Raw genomic sequence first — 15,500 nt, 5'->3', positions numbered from 1 at the left:
TATTATATTCACCCTATCAGGAGGACTGTTAACAATATATACAGTAGTTAAAAAGTAATATGAAAGAAATCCATAACATATTCTTTAAAAACAAATTGCCCCAATTCACCAAAACAGTTTCTCTAATGCAGCAGGGATGATGGCATCAGAATTTCATAGATCATCTTTTTGTGTTAAGAAAATCCACAACAAACCTCTGGAGGAGGAAATGAAGGACTATTCACCTGTTTAAGACTGCAGCCACATACACACAATTTGTAATTACAGATTGGTTCAATTTGCTGCTAGGCTAGGAAAACTTAATCTAGATAAAAAAGACATAAGTCTGAAGCCTTTAGTGACTGGTTAGGGATAGAGCATTTTCCTTTGAGGATGTTAGGCAGGTGGCAGAGACAATGAGGGGGAGGAACAGAGGATCAAAAGGAAAAAGCGGGGGGTGTTCCACAGTTGAAACAAACAGCTATGTACAAAATGCAAACATATTTCCCACTAAAGCATACAACATTTTTATTGAGCTAGATATTTCAACTGTTTTACCTAAATGCTGTACATAGTACAGTCTCTTTTTCCTTTCAAACACTGTAGAAATTATGAACATGCAGATACTTTAATTTTTTTAATCTGAAACTTCAAATATTATGGGAAGAATTAGTGAGTACTACTGCAACTACTGAAGATACTGCCCCCCAAAATATATGGAAGTAAAGCATTACTGAGCATCCTTACCTCTGGAGAACTGCATTTCGTTCTGAGGCAGTCTAAATAGATGATTCCATTAACAGAAAAAAAAAATACAAAAGGAAAACAAACATGGTCCAATGACTAAGTGATGACGGCATTGCCTGAGTGAAAATTATAATGAGTAATTTCTAAAGCACCTTAAAAGGTACAATTGGAGAAAGTCCAAATACTTTTGTCCTAAGAATAATTCAATTGATTCCACTTAATTTTTGTTTTCAAGATAGCCATAGGCTAGATCATGGCACAGTTCTGGCAATCTTTTCTAAATTAAGCACACACACACACACACAACTAGACAAGCAAAAAGAAAAAAGAGGGGGGAAAATAATACAAAGAGGTAATATCAGTAAGTGGACAGAGAAATTGCGAAAGATGTACAGTTCATGCTCAGTATATTACAAATGAAGGATTAACCATAAAAAGCAGAATAAAATGAGTTATTTTTAACAAAATACAAAGGGATTTTAAAAGATTTAAAAAAAAACAAACTCTGAGCTGAATACCAGTATCTCCACTGTTTTATTATTTAAAGATAAATCACCTAACAGAAAAAACTGGTGCATGTCAAAGACACTGTTATGGACAAAATTCAGAGCATCCAGGAGAACATCAGTAAGATGGCACCCAAAGAGGAGCTGCTGAGAGAATATCTGAGGCAGCAGCAGACATGGGAGGAAGTTCAAGCACAGGAAGTGCCACGGCAAGACAAGACCCTACATGGGATGTACCATTAACAGATAGCTGAGGTGGCTGATATTGGGAAATCCTACCAGTGGCTGGAAAAGGCTGGACTAAAAGACAGCACTGAGGCACTGATCATAGCAGCACAAGAACAGGCACTAAGCACCAGATCCACAGAAGCAGAGGTCTACCACACTAGACAGGACCCAATGTACAGAGAGGCCTCAGAGACAGTCCAAAACATAGTGGCAGGGTGTAAGATGCAGGCAGGAACAGCATACACTGACTGGCACAAGTAGCTGGCATCATGAACAGGAACATCTGCATAGCGTATGGGTTAGACTTTCCCAAGTCCAGATGAGAGATTCCACAGAAGGTCGGGGAGAATAGCAGGGCTAAGATCTTGTCGGACTTCCAGATCCAGATGGACAGGCAGGTACTGGCCAATCAACCAGACATCATGGTAGTAGACAAGGACCAGAAGACAGCGGTGATGATAGATGTAGCAGTGCCAAGTGACAGCAACACCAGGAATAAGGGGTATGAGAAGCTGGAGAAGTACCAGGGCCTGAAGGAGGAACTAGAGAGGATGTGGAAAGTAAAGGCCAAAGTGATCCCAGTGGTGGTAGGAGCACTCGGGGCTGTGACTCATAAGTTGAGAGAGTGGCTCCAACAGATCCCAGGAACAACATCCGAGCTCTCTGTCCAGTAGAGCGCATGCCAGGAACAGCTAGGATACTGTGCGGAACCCTCAAACTCCCAGGCGTCTGGTAGAGGACCCAAGATTGAGGAAGGCACAAACCACCCATAGGGGTGAGAGGGGATTTTTTTTTCATACACACAAACACACACACACCAGGCAAGCAAAAAGAAAAAAGAAAAAAAATTCAAAGACCCAATATCAATAAGCAGACAGAGCAATTGCAAAAGTTGTACAATTGGTGCTCAGTATATCATAAATGATTAACCATAGAAAGCAGAGTACATTGAGTTATTTTTAACAAAATAGAAAGGGATTTTAAAGGATCTTTTTTTAAATATCTGAGCTGAATACCAGTATTTCCTCTGTTTTATTATTTAAAGATAAATCACCTAACAGGAAAAAAGAAAAAAGAAAATCTAATAAAAACATTACTGAATAAATATTTAATTTCTAACTTCCCCTTAGTTTTATTCAACTGATATACAATATTTATAAACATTTAAAATTGTCATATAATTCTAACTTCAGTTCTTTAATCAATTCTTTTTCCCCTTAAAAACCATACTCTAAGTTGTTTAAATTTGCTTTGCTGTATAATATATAATATATATGGAAGCCTTTCTTGGTTGAATTTAGTCAAATTTCTATTGTGAATATATGCTGTTAATTTTCCCATTGCTGCACATTCTCCAAGTTTAAGTTCCCAATCTGCTTTTGTCGGAAGCGTATATCTTTTTCAATGTTGTGCTAAGTTTTCCTCATTACTGTCAACATATCTTAATAAATTGTTTTTTCTTGTTGTTGTTGATAAGTTCTGGAGTTATGCCTATTATGCCTAATTTTTAAAAAGTGGTTTCAACTTAGCATTAGTTTCTAAAATTCTCTGAATAGTACTACATATTACTTTCCAATAGTTTTGAGTTTTTTTTACACAACCACATGTGGTAAAATGTTCCTTCTATACCACAGCATTTCCAACATTTATTACTATATGATTGTGTATCTTGGCAATTACTGATGGAATTATACACCATCTATAAAGTATTTTATACCAGTTTTCTCTTAAATTGTAACTTGGGGTAAATATTGACTTGTTCCTTAGTTCTCCCCATTGTTGTGATTGTTTCTTTAAAATTTTGCATCCATTTTATCATAGAGTTTTTTATTTGTTCTGTTTCCATGTCATACTTAAGAGTTCTAGCAACCTTTTTGGCTACAAGTAATACTCTTCCAAATTTGAACTGTTTTCAGATGTCATTAAAAGCAACATTACTAATGTACAAGTGTCCTTACAATTTTAAATCTTTCCTACTACCTCATTAAGTGATCACAACTGAAGGTGGAGGGTGAGCAAAAATGTAAAATCATCTTGACTGCTTACAATAAAGTGTAAGGCAACAGTAGATGAGCAATAATAAATACTCTGTTTTCCAACTTCAGTTTCATCACAAGAAAAAGAACTATGTAACTATGAGAGAAAAGAATGGACATAAATTTAAATAAATAAGGGTTATCAAAGAAAAATAGATAAAACATTAATTAACAAAGCAGCATATTCAAAGTAAGCTTGCATTACATTTTATAATTTTTTAAAAAGGCAACAGAATGTGAACTGATTGAACTTTTTATACTCATGAGGTACCTTTGGAGCATACCCAAAGGTTGAACAGCATGGAATATATTACAGGGAACATGAAGTTATATCCAAATATCCTGGAATTAGTCTAGAATGAAAGCTAAACTTAATTGTGACCCTTAATCATTTGCCCAACCTGAACTAAAGGAGGACTTTTAATAATATTTCTTCTGAAAAGGGTGTTTATTCTAGACTTAGAATTAGTTCAGGTATCCCTGCCCTGCATTAGTGCGATACCCAAACAGTCTGAACAGAAGCGGATATAAAGGAATGAACTCCAAAAATAATAATAATAATAATAATGATAATGATAATGATAATGATAATAATTTCTAAATTCACTGTAGGAGAGCAAAGTTGCAATGATATTAAACTTGGGGAATAGGTTAGTTGTTGCTATAAAGAGGGACTTTTCATGACCACAGACATAAAATAAGTAAATACATGTGTAAATATAATCATACTTGGAATTCCATGTAGAATTCTGATATTACATAACCAAGAAGAACTTGGTATTCTACAGCTGAAACTGGGCAGAAAAAGCAAGCTTAGCCTAAAATGATTATGCAGCTGGATGATTATGGAGCTACAGCAATTTCCCTATGAAGAAAGTTATAATGCTTTGAGGGTTTAAATAAGGAGCAAGTCCTTTTCTTTAATCCGCACTTTTCCAATGAAGCTAAATGGCAGAAATTTTTGGAAGATCTTCACATAGAGCTTGGTTCAACTATGAAAAACACTACCATAAGGTGTAGAGAGAGCTGCTAACTTGCATTACTTTCCTACTTAAAGAGGATTGGGCAAATTCATAGTAGACAACTCTTATTAATAGCTGCTAATTAAGATAGTTTATACAGTATATGACTTCCAGTAACAGAGGCAGTATCTATCTGAATACCAGCTACTGAGCAACAGAGACAGGAGAAAGTTATTGTTATGGTGCCCAGTTTTCCACAGGTATTAATGCGTATTAAAACATAATACTGGATGTTGTAGACCTTTAGCATGGTACAGCACAGATCTTGTGTTTTTATAGGCTCTCCAGAAATCTTTTTCAGAATGGATGCTAAGCAAAACAGTAAAGGAGAAGAGAGGAGAGAAAAGAGAAAATCTTGGGCATAATTACAACCTCAAAATCTCATCTACATAAAAATGTTGCATTCTGCACTATGTAATCATGAAAGGGGAACTTCCAACAGTCTGAAACTGTTTTCAAGCAAGGAATTGATTCCATACAAAACACTAATTTAGGAATCAGTACAGAATCTGCAAAATATACCTGAGGTTCACTGAGCAGGAGCTAGATAATCAATAGGTTTATCAGTTTAAAAATGGTGGAGGCTAAATTTAAAATTACTGTTAAAATTACACAAAGATAAAATCTCTAACAGGGAACCTCTACCGAATGGTTATGTTGGTGCTATGTTATTTAGATACGAACCAATACATGGACAAAGAGGTAAGTGACTTATCTTTGGAGATATTTGAAATTAGAGTTCTTTTTGGTAGTCACACAAAAGTGCAACCCACTAGACATAAACAGTATTATTTGTGAAATTGTATCTGGAATGTGTCAGGGGAAAAGTACAAAAATTTGCAAATCAAAGGTTGGCAGAGAAATAGCAGTCATCTGTTTGCTGTTATTCATGCAAGCGTTCAAGTTGGCCCACCCATCCTTTCTTGATGGTCCTATCATCTCAGCTTGGGAAGTCCTAGTCTGACAGTCAATGACTTCCCAGGATATTCCTGGAACACTTCTGAGTCTGAAAGAAATAACTACCAATGAGACAGTCCTATAACATAGCACATGGATGATAGAAAAGTGTTTTAAAACAGAAGAGAACCTAGAAGATCCATTTAATCACAGGAAAAAAAAATCAAAGAACAAAGAAAGGGGGACAAAAAATGTACATCATTGACGGTCCTTTCCTAAGTATTAGGCAAGCCTGCTAAGAAGTGGTTTTGGGGGGAAGAGGGAGAGGAGAGAGAAAGATGCTTCAACATAATTTGCAACAATTGTTTACAATTTAAGAAGTTCAGCCTTCTAGGCCACAAAAAACAAAGTTAAGTAATAAATCATCTGTGAAGTACAGATTATTAGTTTGACATTTGTTTTTAAGGAGTCTTGAATCCACTTCAGACAGAAAGAACACTAAATGTAGGCTGCAGCAAGAGGGAGGCAAACCATCACAGAAGCTTCATAATCCACAGAGTATATGAAGCGTAGGCTAATTTTTTGGAAAAAAAATCTGAAAGACACAAAGTGGCCTTTTTAAAAACAACACCTCAAAAGCTTGGAAATGCCCAGTCAATAATTAAATTGAAACTTGTGTAGAATCCTTCCCAACAGCCAAGAGAAAATCCCCCCAATTTCAGAATAACTCTTCGTCCCCATTTAATTCTATCAGAACCTAGGAAATTGTACATAATATATACAATTTATTATTAATACATAATAATCACAGATATTTAGCACCAAAGAGAAAAAGTACACAACTAGTGAAGGGTGAAAACTAAAATTGAGGAGAGTGGCAGAAAAGTAGGGTGACCATTTCGTTTAGGGGTGTTTCTGCTTTTACCAGTCATTTCCAGTCATACTTTTGCAAACCAAAGGAACCAAGGAGAAGAAATATTCCAAGGAGTGGAAAAGTCAATTGCTCTAGTTTAAAAATTGTCTGATATTGAAGACTGTGCAAATAGTCCCAGGGACAGATGTATAGTAGTGAGATAAACTTGCACAGGCATGAAAACTACATACAATAATTGAGAAGCAAATTTGCAATAATGTTATAATAAGCTGTGACATGGGAAACCAATGAAGTCTCAGGGATAAACTATATTTTGTATACACCGTCTTTTAACACACAACACAACTGAACTATCAATGCATGGACTTGTATTTTATTATATAGTTTCAGCCAAACATTTTTTTTCTTTTTCCTGCTAGTCTATAGATACAGAAAGGATGATGAAAGATCCTTTAATGGTCCAACTAATGTAGTAACCCATTCCAGCACCGTGCTTTCCAAATGGATTGGAGAAAATAATTCAAGCAAAGCTTACGTTGGCCTTCCATCTAATTCTTCAGCTAAATCATTTGTTTTAAATAGTGAAGCCAACCAATTTCTTTAAAGAGAACATTACTTTGATCCTCTTAAGTGTGAATTAATGCTTTATGACCATCTTATTGTATGTTCTTATCACAGTATAATCAAAGTCTGTCCAAAGTAGTGGCCATTACTACCGATCTGCTCAGTAAATCCAGGACTATGAGCAAGACTAAATATATTCCTAGATTTACTTTGTTTTAAGAGAGATTTTAATGAAGTACCAGCATGGCAGATACTCATTCTACAGCATCCTAGTTGCCCATAATATCCTTTTTCAAATGTTGTGTGTTCATGTTCCTTCTTTCCCTCTTGCTTTTACACTCACCTGGTCTGTGTAAAATGGTGAAGAATATCCCACAAGGTCTGACTGGAGCTAAACGTGTCCTGGAGTCTAGAACCATCATCCAATTGCAGTGCAATCCGTATCTAGGAGATAGAATATATATGTATCGAGGATATACACATACCCATATATCTAACAGTAAAGTAGCTCATGAAACTTTGTTCAAGATCACATCTGGCAAACAGAAATCTGGCCCCTGTCCTGGGTTTCAACTAATGCTTCAGAGCAGCAGGTATTTGTGACATTTAACACTTACAAACAACATCTCTAAAACAAATAGCTGACAGCACAGATTAAATTTTATTTCTATTATTGCCTTAACAGATACAAAGTTATAAACATAAAAGAACATTACTGTATGTTCAACAAAAGCACAGCAGAAAGTCCACTGTGGAATATATAATTTCAAACTGCAACTGAAAGGTAATATTTTTACTCATCCAGAACATCTGGGAGAATCAGCAGGAGAATTATATTACTCTATGGCTTGCTTATTCCACAACAGCCAAGCTTTATAAGTGCCTTATTATTGAAGTATTTTCATAGGAACAGACTTACTATAAATGAGGAACAGGCCCTTTTCTTTGCATAATTTCAGAGTTATTTTATGCATTTCAAACTTAATTTTTTTTAATTTTGAATTATTCCTGGGAATCATCCTAAAGCAGCAAGCTTGGTATATGTTAGTAGCAATCATTTTGAGAATGAACCTTAGAAACCTTTCTACCATATTGTTTTTATTAGATCTTATCTGAACTTGACTTCATTTTCTAAAGCTTTATTTTCTTTATTCAGTATCAAACTAAGTCATGACTATAAGCTTCAGTCAACACATGGTGTCATTTTTAACCCCCACACATTGTTTAATTGAGCTACCAAGCTTACCATATTGTTTCAATTCAGATACTATTTGTTCTAGCTTACAACAAATCTAAAGTCCAGTATCTAGATTAAAGGGATCCAAGAAAGACACTTAGGGTCTGCATAACACAATAAGCCTAGAACCTCTGTTAACAAATAGCATGCAGGAGATTACAAATGGCACCACTCCCTAATGAATTTCATATCTGAACATCTCATGCAAGCATAACCAAGGTCTGCTTCTTTGGGACTGAAACACTTGGTTAACATGCTGTGAACACACTTATATCATAGGCCTTTTTCCCCAAGCAAATCACCCATTTGTGTTTTGTTTACATGCTATCCAAACTCAGGATGAAAAAATTCTTGTAGTGAGAGCTAAACAAACAGCCATATTGATTTTTCTCAAATTGATTCTGGCCAAAGGAATACTTCCAGTTGGAAACAGGTGCATTTATTTCATTTTCATTTTATTACTTAAATCTGTTATCTTGCCAACTACTGAAGTCTATCAGAGGTTTACAACATAACATAAAACTAAAATTAAAACCAGAGATAATAAAACAAAATAAATAAAATAAAATGGTTTAGGGTGTTTGAAAAGCCAATCCAATCCTCTCAATTCAGCACAGAGTGTATTTCAGAGACCTGGAATAGCAGAGAAGGCTCAACTCTAAAAGGCTAGAAGGCAAACAACCACATATGAATTTCTTCAGATTATCTCAATAAGCAAGGGGAATTTATAGAAAGAAATTTTCTCTCAAGTGGCAGAAAATTGTATTCAGACTAGTGTAAATGCAACAACCACCACCCACAATACCCTAATTAAAAGCACCAAAACAAGCTCTGAAGCTTCTGTTATTAAACTCTGACAAGAGGTGGCAAAAGTGTAGGTCATCCCCCTCATATTCCCAAAAATGTAGCAGGACATTAGTTTAGAAATGCAAAAAATACAGAGAGCAACTCTTTACTGCAAAGCATAAACCTTTAATGGATTTAAGGTGTGCCTCATCAAGTTCAAAAAGTCTTTTCCTCACCTGCACACTAGACAACTGAATTACTAGTACAACTCCTGCAGTTTATTTGTATACCATGGACCCTATCTTTCAGGTAGGTTGCTGAGAGCACTTTGGATGGATTGCATTAATTGCCATAACAATTTTCCTATTCCAAATATCAACCAGACCATCAACAGAACTGTTAGTAGGATGTATGTGGCATATGGGTTTTACTGGCCAGGCATTGCTGCTGTTCTGTTGATGTGAGCCAGCCATTGGAGTGAGTAAAAGAGGAAAATAAAGCTCAGTTCTGGCCTTGAAGGCAGCTGTGTTGTCACGAGACCTGATGGGTTGATCTGGCTGCTTAGCAAGGGCTGATGTGGTGAGATGTCGAGACAGCAGCCTGGTATATGTGTTGGGGACTAGAACCCTGGGGGGACACCCACCTCCTCAGTTGCTGAGGGACATGCTGTGGTCTAACCTAAAAATTGGAGAGGGGAGGGAAAGGGAAGGGAGAAAGTCTGTGAATGAAGTGGCTGGAAAGAAAAGTTGGAAACAGAAATGCGTGGAGCAGTTGCCAGTTCCTGGTCAGGAAGAGAGAAGAAATGTCCACAGGTTGCTTCCCTGGAAGAAGGGAAAACCCAGAGGGACAAGAGCTACACCCAAGACCATAAAGAGGGACCTGGGTGGCTGCAGGTGGTGGCTTCATCCAAGACCCAGGAGGGGAAGGAGGGAGATTGGCTGTGGTGGCGAAGTCCTGGTTTCTGGGGAAGGACTGGACAGAAGACTCTGAGGTTCTTCCTCCAATGAAGAAACAGTAGGTATTTGGCTGAGCAGTTCCAGGAGAAAGCCAAGCAGTGCTGAACACACTACAGTAAATTCCAGTCCACTCCCTTCTTTTCACTCTCTCTCTTGTCAAGCCCTGGAATCGGGGAGACAGAGAGAAAGAGGGAAGAAACAAGAGAAATAGCAGAAGATATTCTCTGGGAGGAAGGCAAGAGAAAACTTGACACAGGATGAACACCAATATTGTGTTGTAAATACCTGTTGTATATAACATCACTGTATATAGTCAAAAGTATAAAACCCTCCACTGTCAATTGCCACAATTTGTGCAGAATAAAATACACCTCCAGTTCAAAAAGAACTCCATCACACTGTGAAAATTAACCACAAGCCTTTTAGAATCAACTGGCTTGGCTCCCACAGGCCCATCTCCTTCAAAGCGAACCAACCCATATGTTCATTCCAGGAAGGGATGTTTAATGTTCTACTCATTCTACAGCTTAGCCAGGGTCCAAAGGCAGGGTCCCTCTTTTGCAGCCCCTTCCCTCTAGAATAAAAATCTGTGGCTCTCTAGATTGCTGAATAAACTCTATTTGCACATATTAACAAAGGCTATAAAAAAGTTTTTCTTCAACATAGCATTTGGGCCCTGATTGCCACCACTGAGAGTGAGCATCCATGGAGTTTATATTGCTGGATTATTTTATTTATTATCCTAGCTCTATTTTATTTTGTTATTGTTATTAGTAAAATGCTAGAAGTCATATTAGGGTATAACAGTATGGAAAATAATGTAAGTAAATAAGAGCATTTTTGGGCAGACCATCCTTATTACCTTCAGAGGTAATATAGTCATCACACCAAATTAACCAGATGGTCGCCATCCATATCAGTGAGTAGATATCCCCATCCAAAGAACATCTCCCTGGTGTCAAATTGAGCATATGATTTGTGTCATGTGACTGTGACAACATATATTTAACAGCCAAATCTGGTATTAATCGTGTTAATCTATGCTTATGGTAAAATGTGATCTATATCCTAGACCTGCTTATCTTTTATTCTGGAGTCTAACTTTGCTTTTATCCCTGGCCTAGTTAAAAAAAAAAAAAAACTCATTTCTAGATTCTCAAGTATCTCTTAAGAAATATAAACTACATAATTTTTAATTGTCTTTTAACTGCATTGTCTTGAGTTCTGGAGTTGGAAAAACTTCTAGCTGGACTATGAATGCAATATTATATTAAACTTATTTTTCCGATACTGGTTTTAGAGTCAAAACTCGTCTACATATTGTGGCTATACAATGGCATATTTCAAATTAGCAATAACTAGAAGTAATAATTTATATACGCCATGCTCTCCTACATTTCACAAGCACAAAAAGAAGATATAAAGAAAGCAGATCAGAATTATAAGTACTTTTTTTAAGAATACAATAATTTGGATAGACTGATATTCTGTTTCAACAAAGAAAATTATGGAGAATATAACTTCTTCCTTTTTCAAGACTATCTACATTACAACTGAAAATCTGTGGCTCTGTAGGTTACTGAATTACAACTCCAAGCATTCCTTACCATTGGCTGTGCAAGATGATGCTGATGAATTATATAACTCAACACAGCAACATCTGGAGGACCCACCTTGATACTACCAAATTAAGTCAGGTATTCTGAGCTGTAAGATAGATATGGGTTGCCAGAAGGCCCTTACAAACGTTCAGGAACAAGCAGCAGTTCCTATACAGATAGGATATCATTGTAAATTTGCATCTCAGGTTTTGATACTGAGTCAGTTTAATATTTTAAAGCAAATTCTTTAAAACACCAAATAAATCTAAAGAGTAGGAGTACAGAGCCACCACAATTATCCCCATCTAACTTATTCCACAAATAACGTTCATCACTGAAATAATTCAAGGATCTGAAGAAAAAGACAGACACAACAAAATCTAACATTTTGACAAGAGCTTTCAAAGTAAACCCTAGACACCACAAAATTTAATATGCACCATGCTTTTGCTGGCAGGATATTTTTGATGTCATTCTTGTAGGATAGCCAAGAGAGGTGACCTGCTAGCAGCAGGAAGATGCCCATGGGAAATACACTATCACATCAGTCACCACTCAGGACTAAAGTAGTTGCATCCCTCACTAATATGGCTGTCCCAATGCCTTCGCTGCCCAAGAACAGCTTTTAGATTATCATTGGCTTTATAAGAGTGTTGACAGCTGACATCACTAGACCACGAGATTCTTGCCCAGAAATCTACTCTGCCAATTACATAAGTTTTTTAGGCAACAGTACAAAGCCACAAATGTCACAAATACACATTTAGGCAACTAAAACTTTACAGAGATTCCAAACTATATATAAATATTAATACTTAATCCAGAAAACAGAAAAACATATCAATTAGTTTCTAAGTTTACAAAGATGGGAAAACAAGACTGATTAATGGGTAAATTATTGCTTGCTCTTTCCAACTGTGAATGTCCATTGTCAATGCAGGACTCAACTTTCACTGTCATACAAATAGTTCAAATATCAGAACATTTCAGGACACAATTTAAAATCAGTATTGCACATTTCTAAATATAACTGGTCTAGAAAAACTTACACACATCTCCGGGATGGGCTATACTTCCCATTATTTCATTATGTAATTGCAGTCTACCTATCCAGACTAACATGCAGTTATATAACCTGAAGAGTCCTTGGTGTTCTCTGAACTGGGTTGTTTTCTTGCAGACGTTTCGTTACCAGACTAGGTAATATTTTCAGTGCTAGAAGGGAGTGGGGTTTGCTCTGTTTATATAATGTAGCTTGCCCAGTCAGTGTTGATGGGGGTGTTGTTTACTGCGTGATTGTCTGAGTTGGTAGTTCTTTGATTAGGGTATTGTTCACTGCTTGTCTGTTTGGTATTGATCCTGGTGTTAATCCCTGCTTATCTGGGTATTGATTGCTGGCAAGGAGGTGTTCTGGACTTTGTTTCCTTTTTAGCTTTTTACTGTTTCTTTTGAATGGTGTTGTAACAACGTAATATGTTGTTTATCTCTATGTGCCTGTTGATGGCTGATTTGTCTGAATACCAAGCTTCTAAGAATTCTATCGCAGTTTTGGATTTAGCTTGGTCTAATATGCTGACAGTTTCCCAGCTGAACAATGGTTGAGTCTGTCCAAGTGTTGTGAGGTTAAGGAGTTTTCATAATACAGTGGAACCTCGAGTTACGAACTTAATCCGTTCCGTGACTCTGGTCGCACCCCGAATTGGTCGCAACCCGAAGGAAATTTCCCCATAAGGTTCAATGTAATTACCATTAATCTGTTCTGGCGTGGAGGACAGGGAGGCGGCTATTGCTTGGAGGGAGAGTCCCCCTCCCTACAACCACGTGTCAGGGACAGAAAAATGGCCACGGACCACGTGTCAGGGGCGGAAAAATGGCCGTGGACCACGTGTCAGGGGCGGAAAAATGGCCGCGGACCACGTGTCAGGGGCGGAAAAATGGCCGCGGACCACGTGTCAGGGGCGGAAAAATGGCCGCGGACCACGTGTCAGGGGCGGAAAAATGGCCGCGGACCACGTGTCAGGGGCGGAAAAATGGCCGCGGACCACGTGTCAGGGGCGGAAAATGGCCGCGGACCACGTGTCAGGGGCGGAAAATGGCCGCGGACCACGTGTCAGGGGCGGAAAAATGGCCACGGACCACATGTCAGGGGCGGGAAAATGGCCGCGGACCATGTCACGGGAGGGAAAATGGCCGCGTATCCTGTTCGTACCCCAAGGTGGAGTTCGCAAACCGAGGTACATTTTTGCGGCCAGAGCTGGTCATAACCCAAAAAGTTCATTAACAGAGGCATTCGTAACCCGAGGTACCACTGTATCTTCTGACTTCTAGTTGGTGTTCATGGATGCTCTCTGTTAGTCTTCTGCCAGTGTTCTCCTGTTGTATGCTCATGTCCTGCCAGTGTTCTCCTGTTGCACACTCATGTTGGATGCACTCTGCTAGTCTTCTAGTCTTCTTCTGTTGTATGCTCAAGCTAAATCGCAGAAGCAAAGAGGTACCTGAACCCGAATGGGCAGACAACATATCCAGCCGCTCACTATCTACCGCAGAACATGATATCCTCCAGAAAGGCCTCAACTATAACATGGATGATGCTAATCAGTTAGAATTCTGTGCAGCCTTAGAAACAGGATTTATAACCACAGAGACCCAAGAAAACATACGGCAGACAATCATACCACAGATCAGAAGAACACAGAATCAGAACCGACTCAAAGCAAAGGACAGAGCAGCCCTCAAAAACCTAAAGAAGGACCAAGCCATCATTATCCTCCCAGCAGACAAAGGCCAAATCAGAGTTATCATGGATAGATCACAATACATACGAAAAGCCAAAGAATTACTGGAGGGCAAAGAAACCCAGTAAACACCAACCCGATATAGAAACTAGACAACCTGATAAAGAGAACCTCAACAACTTAACCAAGAAAGGCCAAATCACAAAAGAAGAACAGTGGCAGATGAAAAGCAGTGGATCTATCCTCCCACACTTCTATGGATGCCCAAAAATACATAGAAGTCCAACATACCTCTTCGTCCAATTGTATCATTACCAGGGACCCCAACATACAACGTAGCAAACGAACTTACAAAAAAGCTTGGACATCTCACAGAGGGAAGCAAATATTCTATCAACTCCCCACTACAGTGCCTCCAGAAAATCAAAGACCTAAAAACAGATGAAGATGAAATTATTGTTTCATTCGATGTCACAGCACTCTTTACATCCATAGATCCAGAACTAGTAAAAGAATCCATGGCAGCACATCCAACCTAACCAAATACACTAAGATCAAAATACCCAGAATCACAAATCTAATCAACCTCTACCTCACTATCTATTTTCAGTTTGATGGACAAATATACCGACAAATCAGAGGAACTCCCATGGATCACCACTCAGGACTCATAGCATCTATTCAATTCAATTCAATTCAATTCAATTCAATTCAATTCAATATTCAATTCAGCATCTAGAAACTATAGCACTTCCATGCATACAACCAAAATATGGATCTGGTATGTAGACGACACTTTCATCCTAATCAGAAAGGAACAACTAGAGAAGACACATGAAACAATCAACATCTTCAAAAGAATAAAATTCACAAGGGAAGAAGAAAACAACACACTACCCTTCCTTTATATCCACATCAGCAGAGGAAATGACAGCAAATTAGAAACACAAGTCTATCAAAAAACAATCCCCACTAACCAAGTGTTCCATTACCAAAGTAACAACCCAACCTCCCACAAGAGAAGCTGTGAAAGAACATGATTCAGGCAAACACAAATGCACTGCAGCAAACCAGAACACCAGAACAAGGAAACAGATCATCTATACAACATATTCCAACAAAATGGATACCCACGCAACTTTATCAAAAAGTGCCCGACCGCTCAACTCGCTACAGCACAACCAACACAAGCTACAAAAAAGATAACACTGCCATACATCAGAAACAACCAACAGACTACTACAACCACATGGCATCACTGTAGCACACAAACCAACTAAAACCCTCCAAAACGTCTTAAGTAAATCAAAAGACCCAGTAGCCCAAGAAGAA

General features: G+C 37.9%; 1 protein-coding gene across 3 annotated transcripts in view; it reads right to left on the bottom strand.

Moving 5' to 3' along the window:
• ASPSCR1 (ASPSCR1 tether for SLC2A4, UBX domain containing) overlaps nt 1–15,500 on the bottom strand; it is a 91,240-nt gene that overhangs the window by 63,660 nt on the left and 12,080 nt on the right. For all 3 annotated transcript variants that reach the window (XM_088138434.1, XM_007427771.3, XM_025166399.2), the window contains exon 4: nt 7,197–7,297. In XM_088138434.1, the coding sequence (XP_087994560.1) occupies nt 7,197–7,297 (101 nt within the window). The remainder of the gene's footprint in view (nt 1–7,196; nt 7,298–15,500) is intronic.

This window comes from Python bivittatus, unplaced genomic scaffold (genome assembly GCF_059951505.1).
Source record: "Python bivittatus isolate LINGU-HERP-01145 unplaced genomic scaffold, Pbiv_v1 ctg000220_np1212, whole genome shotgun sequence".
Lineage (NCBI taxonomy): Eukaryota > Metazoa > Chordata > Lepidosauria > Squamata > Pythonidae > Python > Python bivittatus.
Note: the sequence above shows the minus strand (reverse complement) of the source record. Positions and strands in the feature narration are given on the sequence as shown.